The following is an 18,154-nucleotide window of genomic DNA, read 5'->3' on the forward strand; positions in this document are numbered from 1 at the left end:
ATGTTCTGCCAATCCTGTTACATATGGACAGATAGAAAGACAAACACACACTCATATTTTTGCATTTCCATATTTTAACTAACACAATGTTTTCATCTTCCCATGATGCCTTGCTGTTTATAGTACAGTCCTGTAAAGAATGGCGTTCTCTTAAAGTTTTGTAGTGTACAACATGTCACTGAATCTGAATCAGCTTTATTGTCCATGTACATATGATCAAACTTGAGAATTTGATTCAAGGTACTAGTCAGTAAATATAATAGGAAAAATGTAAAATATGCCAGTTTTATTTACGTTTGAGTCATGTATATGTAAAATATATAGAAAGTTGTAGTCTGTGTGTATCTGTGCAGTACATGCAATCGGCAGACATTAATACTGCACTGAATGCTGCTCAGATTGCATTTTAAAATGTTTTCAGTTTTGACTTCAGAAATCAAGAACATTTGTCCTAAAGAGTAAAGACAGGTCACTATTATGTTTAGTATCTGCATTTTTTTTTTAACATAATGGCAATAGAAAAATGAAATGTAAATTACTTTGCCTGCTGAAATAAGTTTGTCACATGATGCTAATTTCTTTATTGCATTGCTTCATTTGATTATTTAATTTGTTAGCAATTCACTAATGCAACACATTTTTAACATATCTGTGATATAAGAAGGTAAACCACTCATTACCTGACATCTCTGCAGGGATACTGGCCAACTTCTCACACAGGATGTAGTCGTTGGGGTTGAGGAACGGCAGCTGCTGCATCATGGACTGTTTAGGAATAAGGTAAAGAACCTCTGCAATTTCACCATCCTCAATAATTGACATGCGCCTGACGGAGTTTTTCCTCTTGACCCGATCCAAAACAACCATTTCATTGCTGTGACTAGATCCACAGATCCTCCCCAGGCTGTTGAGGTTGAGAAGGCCTGACATTGTCATGCTGTCGAGGCTCTCAGCCATACAGTTCAGTGAGCAGATGGACTCCAAGTGTGAAATCATGAAGCACGAAGACTTGAGGTGAAGCGTCCTGAGGTATTAAATTGCTCTTGAAGACTTTGTGACTGACTCAGCGTGCGTGTGTGTTGTCAATAAAGCAGTTACAGGGCTAACTCCAACCACACACACTTAAGAGGATTAAGCACGGTATATTTTTAGGCTTTGTCTTCATGGTAAATATAGGACCTGACCTCTAGGAAGTAAATTTCTCCCCTTCCTTGAGATTCATTGATCTTCTAATCTCTCAGTTTGGGCACTGATCTTTTTACATAATGAACTTGACTATTGTCTGGTTTTGCCTTTAATCCCTGATAGTTTGCCAGTGTGATTATCAACATTTAGTCATGCTAATGGTGCATGACTACAATTTTTGGTGACTGCTTGAGTGTGTCAAATTAAAACAGAGAGTACAAATAAACTCAAAATAGATGTTGACAAAGAAAAACTTTAGTCAACTAAAATATGAAACAAAGAATCCTAAAAGGAGAATCTACATTTGATATATAAATAGCATTAAATAATACTGAGTCAAAAATATGGTCAGTAAATCTGTGGAGTGTCTAATATTGTCATGTCTATATTTTGGTCATACTGTATTGTTTTATCTGTGTGTTCTTGTAATTAACACGGCAGTACAATACTACACAAATTGAGTGTGTGATAAAATAGTGAAACGAGGTATGGTTTATTTGAAAGAATGACAAAAAGAAAAAAAAATCAAGATCTAAACAAATGTATGTGTTCCTGATTATTTCTTTCCATTACACATCAGACGACTCATCTCACTTCATTCAGGGCATATGATAGATGTACACAAACTTGGTTTTTATTTACATTTACTTTTTCTGCACAGGCAGAATTTTGCTGTTTTCTGCCTCATTTTGCTGGCTGGTCCTCTTGGTTGATTTGTTCAGGGTGCCACCCTATACAGGGAAAAAACTCAACTTAGCACATTATATACCTGTCCATCCAGTCAGCGTGTGTGATGACTGACCTGTCTGTGGTCGACAATGTTGAGAAGCACTGACGCGATGATGCAGCTCATGATGTTGGACAACATGAAGATCATCATCCTCTGCCAACGCCACAGCGGAATTTTAGCTTCACTGTCCAGACAGTGGAGAAGGTCAGTATGGATCCAACACACTGCATGAGCCACCCCATAATGCTCTGCAATCCCTCCTACCTAGACGTAGTTCCCAAAATCGATCCAATAACCAGATTAGACACCCCGACTCCCAGCATCTCTATGGAAACAGCCAGACCTATGGCTGTTCCTAGAGTCACCTGAGGGACCACTAGGGGAATAGATGCCCACATGCTCACCTGCGATATGGGACAACTGGTTAATATGAGGACACACGTTTGTCCTGATGATGACACATAGAGAGTATTTACTTGTAAAATGGATATTTACAAGTGAGATGAGCTGATTATATATTCATCCATTCATTCATCTTCCAACCTGCTCAATCCGCTAACGCAGGTCCTGGGGCTGATTGTATATGTATATTTTATTTATAATTTAGGCTGAATTGTTAGGCGGATTTTTTTTAACCTTAGCCCACTATTTAACTATGATTAAGCTGTCTTTTTTGACAGTGTGGGAAAAAATGACAACATATACCTGTATTTGACGACAAAAAATCTACCACCGCTGTCCTTGATAACTTTGAGAATAAAAAAAAAACTCTGTTAGAGAGAACAGGTGTTAAAAATTTAAATGGATCTAGGCTCACACAGGCAAAGGAGTAGGTGATCCCCAGCCATGCGGTGGAGATGAGAGGGGGCACATAGGTGAAGGCCAGGAGTCCAAACGCAGGCAGTGTGAGGACAGCACAGGACACAGCAAAGATACCCCGCAGACCCACATAATCCTGCAACGAACAACAGAAAGATTTGTTCATCTGCTTATTTCTCATTGCTTCCTGCACCAATTTAGAGATAGATCCAAGTTATAGATACTTACTATGAGAATGCCCAAAGTGACTAAGAGGACCAGTGAGCTGTCATAAACTGCACTGGCAATATAAGCTGCCTCCTTCTGACTGTAGCCACTGTACTTATCCTGAATGAATTTACTGGATAGAAAAATACAGAATCATGTCAGTTTTGAAGAATTCTACAAAAGACATTAGGTCATGTCAGTGCTGTAATTTGTCATATATTTTATTGCTGTTAAATTAAGATAATAATTAAAAGATAATACAGAAGAACACACATTTTGTTTTTTTGTGTTATATATTGGTAGTGCATAGTGAATATATTGGTGCTGAGTTTTGAACTGCCAGGCAGGAGGCCAAGAGGAAGACCAAAGAACAGGTTTATGGATGTAGTGAAAGGTAGTTGGTGTGAGAGAAGAGGATGCCGAAGTCAGGGTTAGATGGAGGCAACTGATTTGCTGTGGCGACCCCTGAAGGGAAAAGCCGAAAGGAGAAGAAGAAAACACACTTTACTGTGAAATAAAGTACCCAAGCTAAATAATCCAAATACACACAGTGGTGCATTCTCTTTAAATTTTTATTTGGGCAGATCTGTGCTAGCAATGTTTCAGTTTCCTGAAAACAACACCTTACACTGACTTTCTCCCATATGAAGTATGTTAGTTGTGTATTGACACACCTACCACGCATCTGCGATAAATGGGAAGATGCCATTGTAAAAGAACAGGATGGTGAGAACCAGCAACCAGTAACTCAATGGAAGGAGCTTCACATCCAAAATCCTCTACACACAAACACACAGAAAAACAAATAATTAACTCCACAAACAATCAAGCCCTTCCTGACAAAGTTCATACCACTTTGCGTGACTCCTCTTGGATGCTACCGACAAGCCGTTGCCGCTTCAACCAGAGAGTGTCCATTTTACAGACTACAATGGCAGCTAGAAAGCTCAGCACACATAGTAATGTACCTAGAAAACAAAGCATCATTTACTTGCTATATAGTATGAAGGAAAACTCCCTTCTTAGATCATCCTTATTGAGCAGTATTATAAACGTACCACCCCAGAGTGTCCACTGCATGCCATATTCCTCCTCAAACCTCTGGGTGAGGAAAAAGTTCAGTACTGAACCGAGACGAGTTAAAGTCAAGGTGAGACCATATGCCATACCCAGTTCCTTCTCTTTGAACCAGAAGGCTGTGATGCGGTTCTGAACAACTGATGAGCATGCAAAGAAAGGAATGACTACATTTTCCTCTGAGGTGACAGTGGTAATGGCATGTGTGAAGTTGCCCTACCGGAGAGGGATCCACTGCCTGACCCAAACAGGAGACGGCCTGTGAGCATGAGTGGCAGCAGATAGGGAGTTCCTGTGAAGTGGGAGCCCAGTGCAAAGAGAGAGGAGCCCAAAACACACAGAGAGGAGGACACAAACACTCCAACTGCAGACAGAAAAAAGGGGCTATTGATTCATTATCAGTTAGCATAAGTTGGTTGTTGGGCAGATGTATAGATAAGGTATATGTAAACTTACAGCAGTTTCCGAATTTGTCGATAAGGAATCCAGCCACAACCGATGCGAGTGCGTTCCTGTTGAGAGAACACAATCGGCTGTAGCTCTTTCCTGATAAATCCAACATTTATCTGTATGAGAGCCCAACTCCGTGGACTCCTCTCTAAATGTGTCCTTAACATGGTACTTGTTTGTGGATCTGGGAACGGTGGAGGCGATGGGTGAACATAAGGATTACATTTTGTCATTGAGTCATCTCCACATTGTTTGATCAGTCGATTAAATTGATTGGTCATTGTAATCGACCAATGTCACAGATTACTCAAACGGTTGTACTACTTGATTAACATAACTAAAATACCGTAATTACCTACATACATACAAACAATGACCGTTAATTCCTTAAAATGGAATGATAAGGTGAAACAATGCTGCAGACTTTCTTGGGAGTGCCTGAATGATCCTAGGAGTTATATCATTGGGGGCAATTTGCTTCTGTAAGGGTCTCCCAAGACAATCTGGCCCTGGTGACCGTCCAGACTGAGAGAGGTTCATGAGACTACCCTGCCCTACCCTAGGATGAGGCCTGGAGGATGGGCATGTTGGAGAGAGTGTGATGGTGTGTGTGTGCGTGTGTGTGTGTGTGTGTGTGTCTGTGTGTGTGTGTGTGTGTGTGTGTGTGTGTGTGTGTGTGTGTGTGTGTGTGTGTGTGTGTGTGTGTGTGTGTGTGTGTGCGTGCGTGCAAGAGATAGAAAGCGTGTCTGAGGGAGAGAGCAAGAGAGAGAGAACTTGCATCCATGATAAAACAGCATGAAGAAGATTGTACTGCTGGGGGGTCATCCCCAATCCCAACACACAGTCAATGGTCCCATTGATCACCGTTGTATTGGGACACGTCAGGTTCTGTCAGGTGAAAGGAAGCAAAATGTGAAGAGCCACAAATTGACAGACATTTTGGTATTTTGACACGAAACTATTATGATAATCTTCTTCTTTTCCTTTCGGCTTTTCCCTTCAGGGGTCGCCACAGCGAATCAATTTCCTCCATCTAGCCCTGTCCTTTGAATCCTCTTCTCTCACACCAAACTATTATGATAATAACTCTTGATAAAAAAGAACCATTGCTTACCCCTTGGAATTGATTTTGCAAAACACTGGGGATGTCACTGCAGAAGTAGGGTCCTAAAGTCATCAGACAGTTGAAGAACAGCAGCACGAAGCGGTAATACGCTGTAAAGAATCCAGTCATGTTAATATTCAAGCTTTCTCCTGTTCCAAATTTTGTATTTCATACAGGGGTTACACAAGGTTCTAATGTAAATCTTTCAATTTCAAAATCACCTTTAACCTAAACATAAAAAACGCTATATCTAAAATAGTAATAATATATTTGTATTCTGATTGTGTTACAATTTAATTTGTTTTGTGAAAAAATTTTTTTTAAATACAATTAAAACCTACCTTTCTCCACGTGTTGCACCATTGTTGATGAGAGTGGATACACTGTAAAATAAAATACGCTGACTTAGCTTATAAAATTTATTCAAAATCATTGCCTTAAATGACTTACGCTAAGTCAATTTAAAATGGTTGAGGAACTTTAACTTGATCATTTTCAGTGGCCAATACTTAAAACCTTTAAGCTATGCAACTTAAAAAAATTTAAGCAAGCTTAGCTTGGTCATTTCAAGTGGCTGGGCTTGCGCTAGCCATTCGCCACTTCGCCATAGGCGAAGTAAACTCCAGATTGGCTACGAGGTTTTTAGACTGTGTAGCCACAATGGCGCTGTTATTTTTACTGAAAAAAGGCTAAAACTTAAAACTTTGTCGCTCGCTAGCGGCGCTATCACCGCTATTTCCGCTAGCGAGCGGCGCTAGCGCTGCTATTTCCGCATGCCGACGGAAATAGCCAAACTGACCTGAACGCTCCCGATCATTAAATATGCACTCGGGTCATGATCTCTCGTCCAATGAAAAACAAAATATTGTTTTTTTACAAGCTGAACCCGTGAATTTGTGTACAACAAGGCGAGGACGATCGATGAAAAGAATCCAGTGTTTTCTAGTAGAGTTTGTGTTAAAGTCCTCATTAATAAACAAATGAGGAATGTTGAGAGGGGGTAAGAGTGGGGACAGACCAATCAGAAGGTAAATGAAAGATATTATCAATGATTGTTTGTAGTCTTAGACTTTTGATACCTATGAATGGCAGGAATAACCAGCAATGCATGTAAATATGTATTCACCTCGCTTGCTATTTTTCATGCCTTTTTAAATTGAAAATCATGTTGTTGAATTAAATAAAATAAAATAAAATAAACTATGGCATACCAATGGTGTTGTTGGTGGTTAAAGTTAAAATGTCTTCTAGTCTAAGTAAAACTTACAAGTAAACATTGAGTAATATTTTTTATGACTGTATCTTCACATAGTGAATGCAAGTTTTCAATTGTTGAATCTCACATTCATACCTGCATAAAGTAGGACAGAAATAAAGATAGTTAAGCTTGAACTGTTGACTTTAGTGTATTTTTGTAGGTAAACTGAACAGAAGATTTTGTCCTCAGAATGCACCAGAATGCAGGAAAACAACCTCATTTTCTAAAACATCTCCCGGCTGTCCGCTCCCACGCCCCCTGCAACGAGCGTCGGTCGTCCGTGCACTGCACCACTATCTTGGACACAGAATGTGGCTTTTTGTGGCTTGTTCAATTCTTTTACACTGAGCCACAGTGGCTTAGTCATACTACCTCCTAGTGCAAGCCCAGAGTGGCCAATGGTTAAAACATTTAAGCTATGCAATTTTAAAAATTTTAAGCAACCTTAGCTTGGTCATTTTAAGTGACCAATACTTAAAACTTTTAAACTCATGCAACTCAACAAATTTTAAGCCCTGTTGACTTAAAATAATCTAAGTACATTTTAAGTTGATTTAGCTTAGTTCTTTTAAGGCAATGAGTTTGCATACATTTTCTAAATTATCCCAGCCTATGTTCAACCCTTTACCTATATGGCCTCGCTAGCTGCCAAGTGTGGGTATACAGGTCATTACAGTCGCAACCGTGTGTAAATGACATTCAAGGCGAAACGCCATCAAGTACCGCAACATTGTTACACGGCTTCTCAATACCATAACTCCTCAAACATTTGCTAAAAAATGCCAACACAACAGAGCACATATTTCAGCTCTGTCAGTCTTGGATTTTTAAGTTTGGGGAGTTACAGTATTGAGAAGCCGTGTACCAGTCTTGCGATACTTCCAGTGTTTTGCCTTGAACATGCAGTAGTGACTACTGTCATGAACCATATGTGCACATAGCAACACTTGCCAGCTTAAAGCATGGGCACTAGGGCCGGGTTAACTTCATTTTTAAGGCATGCCTAAATAAGAAACATGTGTAATTTAAAAAAAAATATTTCAATAAACAATTATGACATTTTGTAAACATATTGTGTTATGTATAATAATCCAAAAAAGACATTTACAAGGATTGTAGCATTTATTTTCAAACTGGCCAAAAAAGTAAAAAAAATGAACAAGTACTTTAAGTACAACAGAGCACAGTGCAGTCACATCTGAGGTCTGAAATAAAATATAATAAAGACAAAGACAAATTTTTAAGAAAAATTTATGTCACACAGTGAATGAAATCGGTTGAATAATCTGGGTGGGAAATCTTTAATTTTGTAAAGTCTCTGGAAGAAGAGTCAATGCGTTTATGACATTAAGAATTCCTTAAAATATGGTGAATAAAATTACCTCCAAGTTGACCTGCTGCAGTAACTGTCAATTTCTGTCCAGTGGTTCCCTGCTTGGATTTGAAGAGTTCAAGGAAACGTATCATATGCAGAATCTCCCTCAAGATTCTGACTGGCAATTCTTTTGAATTCAGCAAATATCTGGAAATAGTAGAGAGGGTGTGGAGTTATTTACAACAAAGAAATTTCACTTACAACTAAAAATATACAATTTTTAAGCAAAATTTAAACTTTCTTAAAAGGTGTAATTGTAGTTTTTGGGAAGTTATCATACAAATCTGAAATGTGTATTGTTCCAAAAGTGATTAAGCAAGTCGCCCTGAGTGAAGGTACAGAAGGTATCAGCCCTGCAAAAAATCACATTGACAACATGAAACTATGTTGTCTTTTAAGATTAACTTTTTTTGTCCATCCGTCTTCCACCACTCATCCAGAGTCGCATCGCTGGCGCAGCAGCTTCAACAAGGTGCCCCAAACTTCCCTTTCCCCGGCCACATCCACCAACTCTGACTGGGGGATCTCAAGGTGTTCCCAGGCCAGTGTTGAGATAAAATCCCTCCACCTGGTTCTGGGTCTGTCCCGAGGTCTCCTCCCAGCTGGACGTGCCAGAAACACCTCTCTAGGGAGGCGCCCCGGAGGCATCCGCACCAGATGCCCAAACCTCCTCAGCTGACTCCTTTCCATGTGAAGGAGCAGCGGCTCTACTCTGAGCCCCTCGTGGACAGCAGTGTTTCTCACCCTATCTCTAAGGGAGACACCAGCTATCCGCCTGAGAAAGCCCATTTCAGCCGCTTGTATCCGCAATCTCGTTCTTTCGGTCATGACCCATCGCTCATGACCATGGGTGAGGGTAGGAAAGAAGATTGAACGGTAGATGGAGAGCTTTGCCTCTCAGCTTAGCTCCCTCTTTGTGACAACAGTGAGGTAAAGTGACTACAATACCGCTCCTGCTGCCCCATTCTCTGTCCAATCTCATGCTGCATTGTTCCCTCACTCGTGAACAGGACCCCAAGATACTTAAAACTCCTTCACTTGTGGAAGGACCTCATCCCCCACTCGGAGAAGGCAGTCCACCGGTTTCCTGCTGAGGACCATGGCCTCAGATTTGGAGGTGCTAATCCTCATCCCCACCGCTTCACACTCGGCTGCAAACCGGAGCAGTGAGCGCTGCAGGTCACAAGCTGATGACGCAAACAGGACCACATCATCTGCAAAAAGCAGCAATGCAATCCTCAGGCCACCAAACTGTAACCCCTCCTCACCACGACTACGCCTCGATATCCTGTCCATGAAAATCACAAACAGAATTGGTGATAAAGCGCAGCCCTGGCGAAGCCCAACAGCTACTCGGAACAAGTCCGACTTACTGCCTTGAACCCGAACGCAGCTCTCACTTTAGGCGTACTGGGATTGGATGGCCCTGAGGAGAAGCCCCCTCACCCCATACTCTTGCAGTATCTCCTACAGTATATCCCTGGGGACCCGATCGTATGCCTTCTCCAAGCCCACAAAACACATGTAGACTGGATGGGCATATTCCCAAGCCCCCTCTAGGATCCCTGTGAGAGTAAAAAGCTGGTTCGTTGTTCCACGACCAGGACGGAACCCACATTGTTCCTCCTCAATCTGAGGTTCGACAGTCGGGCCGGACCCTCATTTCCAGCACCTGGGAGTAAACTTTCCCAGGGAGGCTGAGGAGTGTGATGCCCCTGCAGTTGGCACACACCCTATGGTCCCCCTTTTTAAAAAGAGGAACCACCACCCCAGTCTGCCACTCTTTCGGCACCGTCCAAGACTTCCACGCAATGTTAAAGAGGCGTGTCATCCATGACAACCCCTCAACACCCAGAGCCTTCGGCATTTGCGAATCTCGTCAAAACCCGGGGCTTTGCCACCGTGTAGCTGTTTAACTACCTCGGTAACTTCGCCCCGAGAGATTGACTCGAATCCCCCATCATCCTCCAGCTCTGCCTCTGCAACAGAGGGCAGGTCAGTTGGGGTAGTTGGATTGAGGAGTTCCTCAAAGTGTTCCTTCCACCAACCGACATCCTCCTCAGTCGAGGTCAACAGTGTCCCATCCTTGCCGTATTCAGCTTGGACGGTCCCCCGTTTCCCCCTCATGAGGAGTCCCCAGGGACAACATGCCCCTGAAGGCCTCCTTCTTCAGTCGGACGGCTTCCCTGACCACCGGAGTCCACCATGGTGTTCGAGGGTTTCCGCCCCTTGAGGCACCCAAGACCTTGAGACCATAGCTCTCAGCTGCAGCTTCAGCAATGGAAGTTTTGAACATCAAGTATTCAGGTTCAATGCCCCCAGCCTCCACAGGGATGCAGGAGAAGCTCCTTTGGAGGTGTGAATTGAAGTTGATAAGTGTACCTTGAGTGCATTAAAGGATTTAAAGGTGCACGAACATTCTCCATGAAGGCAAGGGAGTGGTGAGATCCGAGTATGGGGCCCATGATATAGGCGGTAATGCTTAAGTAAGTAGCCTCTCTTTTTAGTACAAAATGCACAATACTTACAGGCCCACTGCACGGGAAGTTTTTGATACACTTTTTATATCTGGGGGAAAAAAAATTGTAAGTACTGAGAACAATAAAACCACTTCCCTCATGATAACAAAATTCACAGCATCTTGTTTTGGAACATGAACATTTTAATTTCAGTGAGAGGATTATTTAGCTGAATTCTGCACAGAATTTATGTTGGGGGGGGGGCTCAGAAAGAAGCAGAAAGAACAGAATCACGCGTGGAGGAACAGCATAAAACAACGGAGCAGCCTGAACGATCCCTGAAGGACCCATTTACCACGTAAAAAAAGAAACACGAAATCCTAACCCAAACTAACGTGAACATTTGACTGCATATGCCACTTTTACCTTAAATTGCATTCTGTTACATTTATGAATAAAAAGCTGTGGAGAAAACTGTATTTTGTTTCTGCAATAAGGTCATTTTCTAAATAACTTTCAGCTGCAAACTTCTGGCATTACCACAAAAAATAATTGAGATGATTAATTTTCCACTAATTAAGTTTTTACGTCGGATGCCTTGCTGACACAACCCTCCACATTTACTGTTATAAGCTAGCTAAACACTTGACTAAAAACTAATAAACTTCACACTCAGTGATGAAAAAATAAACATTCATACGAGTATATGAAAGGGTAAAGAAAAAATACTCACCAAATAGGCATTGATAGCATAAAAAAATCCCAACTGCAACCTCTCAAAAATGTCCTACTTGATCCATCATTGCCCGGGAAAAATTCTGGAGAGTTCAGAGTCGAACTGCACTTGTCTGACTCGTTTCACAAACCGCTCCTCCCTCAACATTTGCATTTTATTCTAACTTCGCTTAAAAATCTTGAGTAAGATGAATCTTTTCGATTTTTAAGTGCATGTCACTTAAGTAACTTGAGTGTTGTTAAAAACTAAGCTGAGATAACTCGAAATTTTTAAGAAAAGCATGTGTTAGAATTTACAGTGATAAGGAAAATAAGAACAATCATTTACATCCATCTGTGAAAACTTTATTGGCATCAAATTAAAGTCCCATAACAAAGTTCATGGGATATAAAAACACACTAATAAAGGTAAGTAACGGTTTGTATACGTTACTTACCATATAGTATATACGTGTTTTGTTTAGTTTGAGATGCTTTGCACTTTTTATATGACTGTCCCAAAATAAAACAGCTGCTGAAAGAAACTTAGGTGACTTCTATCTTGACAACTATTTGTGTTGACTGACTTTAGCTCGTCAGGATAAAGTAACTATTTAACAATTAAAAATGAAAATTTGAAGGTAAACAAAAATGAACACGTCACTGCAGATCACACTACAATGGATATCTTGCTGTATCGAGATTAAAAAGAAATCTTTGTGCTGGCAGATTATATTCTAGATTTATAGTTGAACTACTGACTTAACATTTTTTTGAAATATCAAATAAACAGCAAAGAACAATTTGCACAAAAGTTGTAGAACACACAACTATTTAAAGCAGACGATTTCACAGCTACCAGACATTCAGCCATTACACAGAAAGATTTTTACTAACCTAGAGGGGTATTTCTGGGCACTTGATGATTGTAATTCCAATAGTTGCTTCCTTCACCTCTGCTAATGAGAGTTAGTGGAGGTTGTGTGGTTGATGCCGTGTGCATGTTTGGAAGCAGGATATTGAAATGAATGCATTTAAATTTAATTTAGTACACTTTGGACCATTTCCAGCAGTGGTTTCATGGTTGTGCTGTTCTTCCTAAAGTCAGTCACCATCTCTCTGATGTTTGCTACATTCAGTACAGGTTTTTTTTTTGCAGACCATTCAATAAACTCATCTACCGCTCAGTACTGTACTCCTGTCCATCTTGAATACATTTGCATTCACAAATACTGGAAGTCAGAGATGGACACGGTAAAAAGAAAGTGACAGGAAAGTCTTTTATGGCTCTCTGACTGGGCAGGTAAGAAAGAGGTGGAGCACCAGGATTAGAGGCCGTCAGGGCAGTAGCCTCCCTCTGATGAAGTCTTCACCTAGTGGTGGTTTTTATTACCCATCCAATTAACTGAGCTTTGAAGAATCTCTGTACATATCAAAAAAGGGGCGGCAGTGGCTCAGCAGTGGAGCGGGTCGTCCAATGTTCCCAAGATTCCTGCTCCTTCGGGGATCAGGCGAGTATAAAAAAATCAAAGAAATACAAAAAATATAAACACAAACTAAATGACACCAAGCAAGCATACAGGCATCATCTTTATTTACAAAGACGTTCAGAAGAAAAAAACTTTTTTAAAATGTGATCAGCATTTTATTTTAGTAAAATTCCCGTATTTAATAACATCGCCCATTATTGGCTGGTTGGTGGTTCGAGCCCTGAGACAATGAATCCTTGAGGAAGGTATTTAACAACTTGTTCCCTGGTCACATGAGTCAAATGCAGAAGAAATTTCTCTTCCCTTTTTAAAAACAGGATTGTAAAAATATATCATTGTTTAAATACACATACTACAGTGACACCTCATGGTTGTATGTTTAAAATGCATGGATTATAGTCCATGAGTTCCATCAATAATTTTGAGGGAGTTGGAAAATTAACAATGGTTAATTCCACAGCCCAATCATCTGCTGTGGCAACAATGTGACTGAAATGAATATAGCAAAAACCAAAGAAGAAACATATACAAAAAGATTAACAAATACATCCTCAAAATAAAAACTTAAGAAGCATTAATAGAATGAGGAGGGATCTCCTCTGCTTCCTCATCCCGATTTTCCTCCTCCTCTTCGTGGATGAGAGTCTCTCTGTCTGAGTTCTGCTTTGCTTCTTCTGACCTTTTTGTTGTCTTGTTCAGGATCCCACCCTGTAGGAAAAAACATGAATTGACCACCCTGAATATATCAGGCACACAAAATTGTATACAGTCACTGTGTGTGAAGACTGACCTGTCTGTGGTCGACCACGTTGAGCAGCGCTGAGGTGATGATGCAGGCGATGGTGTTGGCCAACATGAATATCATCATCCTCTGCCAACGCCACAGTGGAATTTTAGTTTGACTGTCCAAAGAATGGAGAAAAGAAATGCAAGAAGCTTGAACATACTGAACGCTCACCCAATGATGCAGAGCAGTGAGTTCACCTTCCTACCTAGACTTGGTGCCCAAAATTTCTCCAACAACCAGATTGGAGACCCCAACTCCAATCATCTGTATGGACGTTGCCAGACCCATGGCTGTTCCCAGAGTCGCTTGAGGTACCACGAGGGGAATAGATGGCCACATGCTCGCCTGGAAAAAAGCTCAGTTGGTTAAGATTAACATCATTTTGTCAGAATTAACAAAGGCAGTCAATTTTTTGTGAAACTAATGAGCATAGATCAACATAATAAGTGAGTATATAATGTTGGGCCACATGGTCCAGGTTTGAAACAAACTCTCTCTTACACTAAGAGGAGACCCACTGGAAACTCCAGGTGTTCCTGGAGAACCCTGAACTAAGATGACCTTCCTGTTTCCAGTTGTGTCACCAGACCTTGGACTGCTGAGAGGGCAGCCTTTTCCTGTCCCAGCAGTCTACAGCATATGTGCACATAGAGCACTCAAGCACGGTTTGTTACAGAAACACACCATTTGTGTCTCCTTCAGCCACATCAGCAGAACAAAACAACATCCCGTCAGTAAAAGGCTTCAGTCCAGGAAGAAGTATATAGTGTTACTGTTAGACTGTGAGTAATTTGTTCCTTTTTCTTCGCTGGGAGTGACTGAAACCCACTGATTATACTTACTGTCATGACTGTCACACAGTCACACTTACACTGTTGGTTGTATATACAGTATTTTCAGTGTTTCGTTGTTGTGGATATAACTTGTTGTTTGATTTAGATTATATGCTATTTAATTTTGGCACTTTTGATCATTTTTGTCATATTTTGATGGAGTTGCTTTGGAATATTTTGCCTTCAGTTTTTGGTGATCAGATTGCGTAATTTGTTAATTTATTTACTATTTCCAAGGTGGATTATTAAATTTAATAACAAAATCTTAAATTATATAAGTTAATTGTGCTTACTAATGACAACTCCTCAACACAATAATTATCAATCCGATGAGGTTCTATTTTCGCCTTTAATCTAATGTTATCATTTTATCTATAAAATCTCTATTTTTCCAGGGTAAAAATGTATCTGTGATTTCATGATGTTCCAAAGGGCATTGCTCTTCATTCTGAGTCATGACTCACGTGATGATTTGAGAATTATTCTAAATTAAATGCATCTGTCAGACAGCTTGGGTGTGAGAAATCCAAATGGTTGTAAACTTACAGCAGCAAAGGAGTAGGTGATCCCCAGCCATATGGTGGAGATGAGAGGGGGCACATAGGTGAAGGCCAGGAGTCCAAACACAGGCAGTGTGAGGACAGCACAGGACACAGCGAAGATGCCCCGTAGACCCACATAATCCTGTAATGAACAACAAAAAGGTTTGTTACCACTCATTTACTCACTTCTTATTACATCCTGCAACTTGTAGACAGTTTAGAAATAGATCCAGGTTATAGATACAGTACTTACTATAAGAATGCCCACACTGGCTGAGAGGACCAGTGAGCTGTCATAAACTGCACCGGCAATATAAGCTGCCTCCTTCTGACTGTAGCCACTGTACTTATCCTGAATGAATTTACTGGACAGAAAAAGAAAATGGTATTTCAACACATAATTATTCTGTGTACACCATAGGATCACAATTTTGTCATGTCTGAGAATACATCCCAAAAGAATGTGGTTCTTCCCAAAAAGTTAAACAATATATTGTGTGTGTGTGTGTGTATATAAATATATATACTGTATATATTGTATATATATTGTATATATATATTGTGTATATATTGTGTATATGTTACACAATGACATACATACCTAGCATCTGCAATGAATGGGAAAATACCATTGTAAAAGAACATGATGGTGAGAATCAATAACCAGTATCTTAGTGACAGGAGCTTCACATCCTGAATTCTCTAGACATAAACATACACAGAAAAACACATAATTAACTCCACAATAATCATTTCCTGAAAAACACAAGCTCAGACAAAGCTCATACCACTTTGCGAGACTCCTCTTGAATGGCGTCATCAAGACCCAACTGCTTCATTCCGATCTTGTCCAGGGTGCTGACAATAATGGCCGAAAGAAAGCTCAGCACACACAATAGTGCACCTAGAAGACAAAGCATAAATGGTCAAAATGGCATAAAGAAAACATTTTTATGATGTCAATTCAGTTGTGCTCTAAACGTACCACCCCAGAGTGTCCACTGCAAGCCGTATTTTTCTTCAAACCTCTGAGTGAGGAAAAAGTTCAGGACTGAACCAAGGCGAGAGAAAGCTATGGTGAGACCAAACGCCAACGCCAGCTCCTTCCCTTTGAACCAAAAGGCTGTGATGCGGTTCTGAACAACTGACGGGGAAACAAACAACACAGGATCTTAGGAATATTGTTTTGACAATGCTAATGTTATTAATATAGTAATCTTACTGGTCAGAGATCCATTGCCTGACCCAAACAGGAGTCGGCCTGTGAGCATGAGTGGCAACAGATAGGGAGTTCCTTTGAAGTGGGAGCCCAGTGCAAACAGAGAGGAGCCCAAAACACACAAAGAAGAGAAAAAGAACACTCCAACTGCAGAGACAACAGAGAGACAAATGACTTCTTACAAGTTATCACTAATTAATATCCTGAGGGAACAGACTAAAATAAAAATTTATTATGCAAACCTACATCGGTTTCCTAATTTGTCAACAAGAAACCCAGCCATGATCACCACTAAGGCATTCCTGTTGAGAGATGATGGCATCAGCTGCACTTGATATAATCAAGATATGTGTGTTGCAGTAGAGTCAGCAGAGAGTGTGTGTGTTTGCTTACGTCCAAGCATAGATTGCATAGAGAAGATTGTACTGCTGAGGGGTCATCCCCAATCCCAACACACAGTCAATGGTTCCATTGATCACTGTTGCATTGGGACATGTCAGGTTCTGTCAGGTGAAAGGAAGCCGGTTATAAAAATGTACAGAGCCACAAACTGAGAACAGGCTTTGGATTTAAGCTCATGATACCTCCCACTTACCCCTTGGAACTGTTCCTGTAAAACACTGGGGATGTCGAAGCAGAAGTAGGAGCCGAATGTCAGGAGACAGTTGAAGAACAGCACCACAAAGCGGTAATACACTGTAGAAATAACATAAAGAATGGATCATTGATGTTTCCTTGCAAATTACATTCTTTTTTTTACTTTAAAACTCGGTTTTTACAACACTGACATTGTTTCAAGTAAAGCAGTAATACCTGTACCATGTTTGTTCACTGTCAGCAAAACAACTAGCAACTAGCGATTAATAAATGTAATGATGTGTGATATTTAATTGTTTATTGAATACTCCAGTAGTTTTTAGTGTGGAAGGAAAATCTGAGTAAATATAGTAAATATATATTCCAATGTAACATCTGTGTGTTAAAGGCAAACATCTGTTTACAAGCAAACATCTGTTTGCCTGTAACATGACGTTATAGTTAATGATTTAGGAGACAATTTATCATAATTTCACAGATACATAAACATAACAATCACAGCTAACTTCCTATTAGCTCTTTTAGCTTAAAATGCTGAGCTGGTCATTCAGTACCCAGTTTGTTCATCTACGGCCGCAGCTATTCTGACAACATAGGACACAGGCAGACATACCTTTCTCTGCCGGTTGAGTCATCGTGAACAAAAATGATGGAAGCTGTAAAAAAACAAACACCTAGAGTAATTACATCCGTTTCTGTTGTTTCCGTGGCTTTCTGGGCTGTTGGGGTCACGCTGGCTGCCCAGAATCCCGGACCTGTGACGTCCACACCGCCTCCGGCTACGGACCACAGGAGCGGTCTGGGGTGCGCTACAAATCTGCGCGCGCATTCAAGTGTTTTTTTTTTGTTTTGTTTTTTAAAAAAAAGCTTTATTGACAGAGTAACTTTACACTCCTACGTTCGTACGACTCAGCTTTTTGGCTTTAATGAATCTACATTAAAGAGAGCGGCACGTATTTTTCATCACTTATTACTATTAATGTGAAATTTGATGTCTTTTTTGTGAAGAGTATAAACCTGTAAACAACATTCGAACTTTTTTTTAATGTATTATTTCTCATTAATAGTTGAACACTGCTTTTTTATTTAAAACAATCATTATTTAATATTTAGCATTAATTGATATTTTTTAAATGAAGGAGATATACATATTCAGGGCAGTCCATTTTAGAATTAAATTATTTACATTTGCTTTTTTTTTTTTTTGCTTGTTCATTTGGAATTACACAAAATTTTACTGATTTTCATTAAACTGAAGGCAATAAGATTAGAACATGTGCCGTGAAATATCTGGAGTAGTGGAACAA

At 40.2% G+C, this 18,154-nt stretch overlaps 2 protein-coding genes across 2 annotated transcripts; both read right to left on the reverse strand.

Annotated features, from left to right (window-relative positions):
* Positions 1–624: 624 nt before the first annotated feature.
* Positions 625–5,936, reverse strand: LOC137588851 (lysosomal dipeptide transporter MFSD1-like). The gene is made up of 14 exons (XM_068306156.1): positions 5,915–5,936; positions 5,583–5,683; positions 5,247–5,356; positions 4,475–4,530; positions 4,239–4,382; positions 4,000–4,158; positions 3,794–3,909; positions 3,620–3,720; positions 2,963–3,074; positions 2,733–2,870; positions 2,180–2,319; positions 1,988–2,099; positions 1,834–1,916; positions 625–1,024 (listed from the first exon to the last, which is right to left on the reverse strand). The coding sequence occupies exons 1-14, from the start codon at positions 5,934–5,936 to the stop codon at positions 625–627; spliced, it is 1,794 nt and encodes a 597-aa protein (XP_068162257.1).
* A 7,020-nt stretch (positions 5,937–12,956) lies between these two features.
* LOC137588434 (lysosomal dipeptide transporter MFSD1-like) lies at positions 12,957–17,661 on the reverse strand. Its single transcript, XM_068305527.1, has 13 exons — positions 17,461–17,661; positions 16,846–16,946; positions 16,644–16,753; positions 16,497–16,552; positions 16,254–16,397; positions 16,017–16,175; positions 15,820–15,935; positions 15,633–15,733; positions 15,285–15,396; positions 15,036–15,173; positions 13,862–14,001; positions 13,660–13,771; positions 12,957–13,577 (listed from the first exon to the last, which is right to left on the reverse strand). The coding sequence occupies exons 1-13, from the start codon at positions 17,480–17,482 to the stop codon at positions 13,434–13,436; spliced, it is 1,455 nt and encodes a 484-aa protein (XP_068161628.1). The 5' UTR covers positions 17,483–17,661; the 3' UTR covers positions 12,957–13,433.
* Positions 17,662–18,154: the final 493 nt, after the last annotated feature.

This window comes from Antennarius striatus, chromosome 21, assembly GCF_040054535.1.
Source record: "Antennarius striatus isolate MH-2024 chromosome 21, ASM4005453v1, whole genome shotgun sequence".
Lineage (NCBI taxonomy): Eukaryota > Metazoa > Chordata > Actinopteri > Lophiiformes > Antennariidae > Antennarius > Antennarius striatus.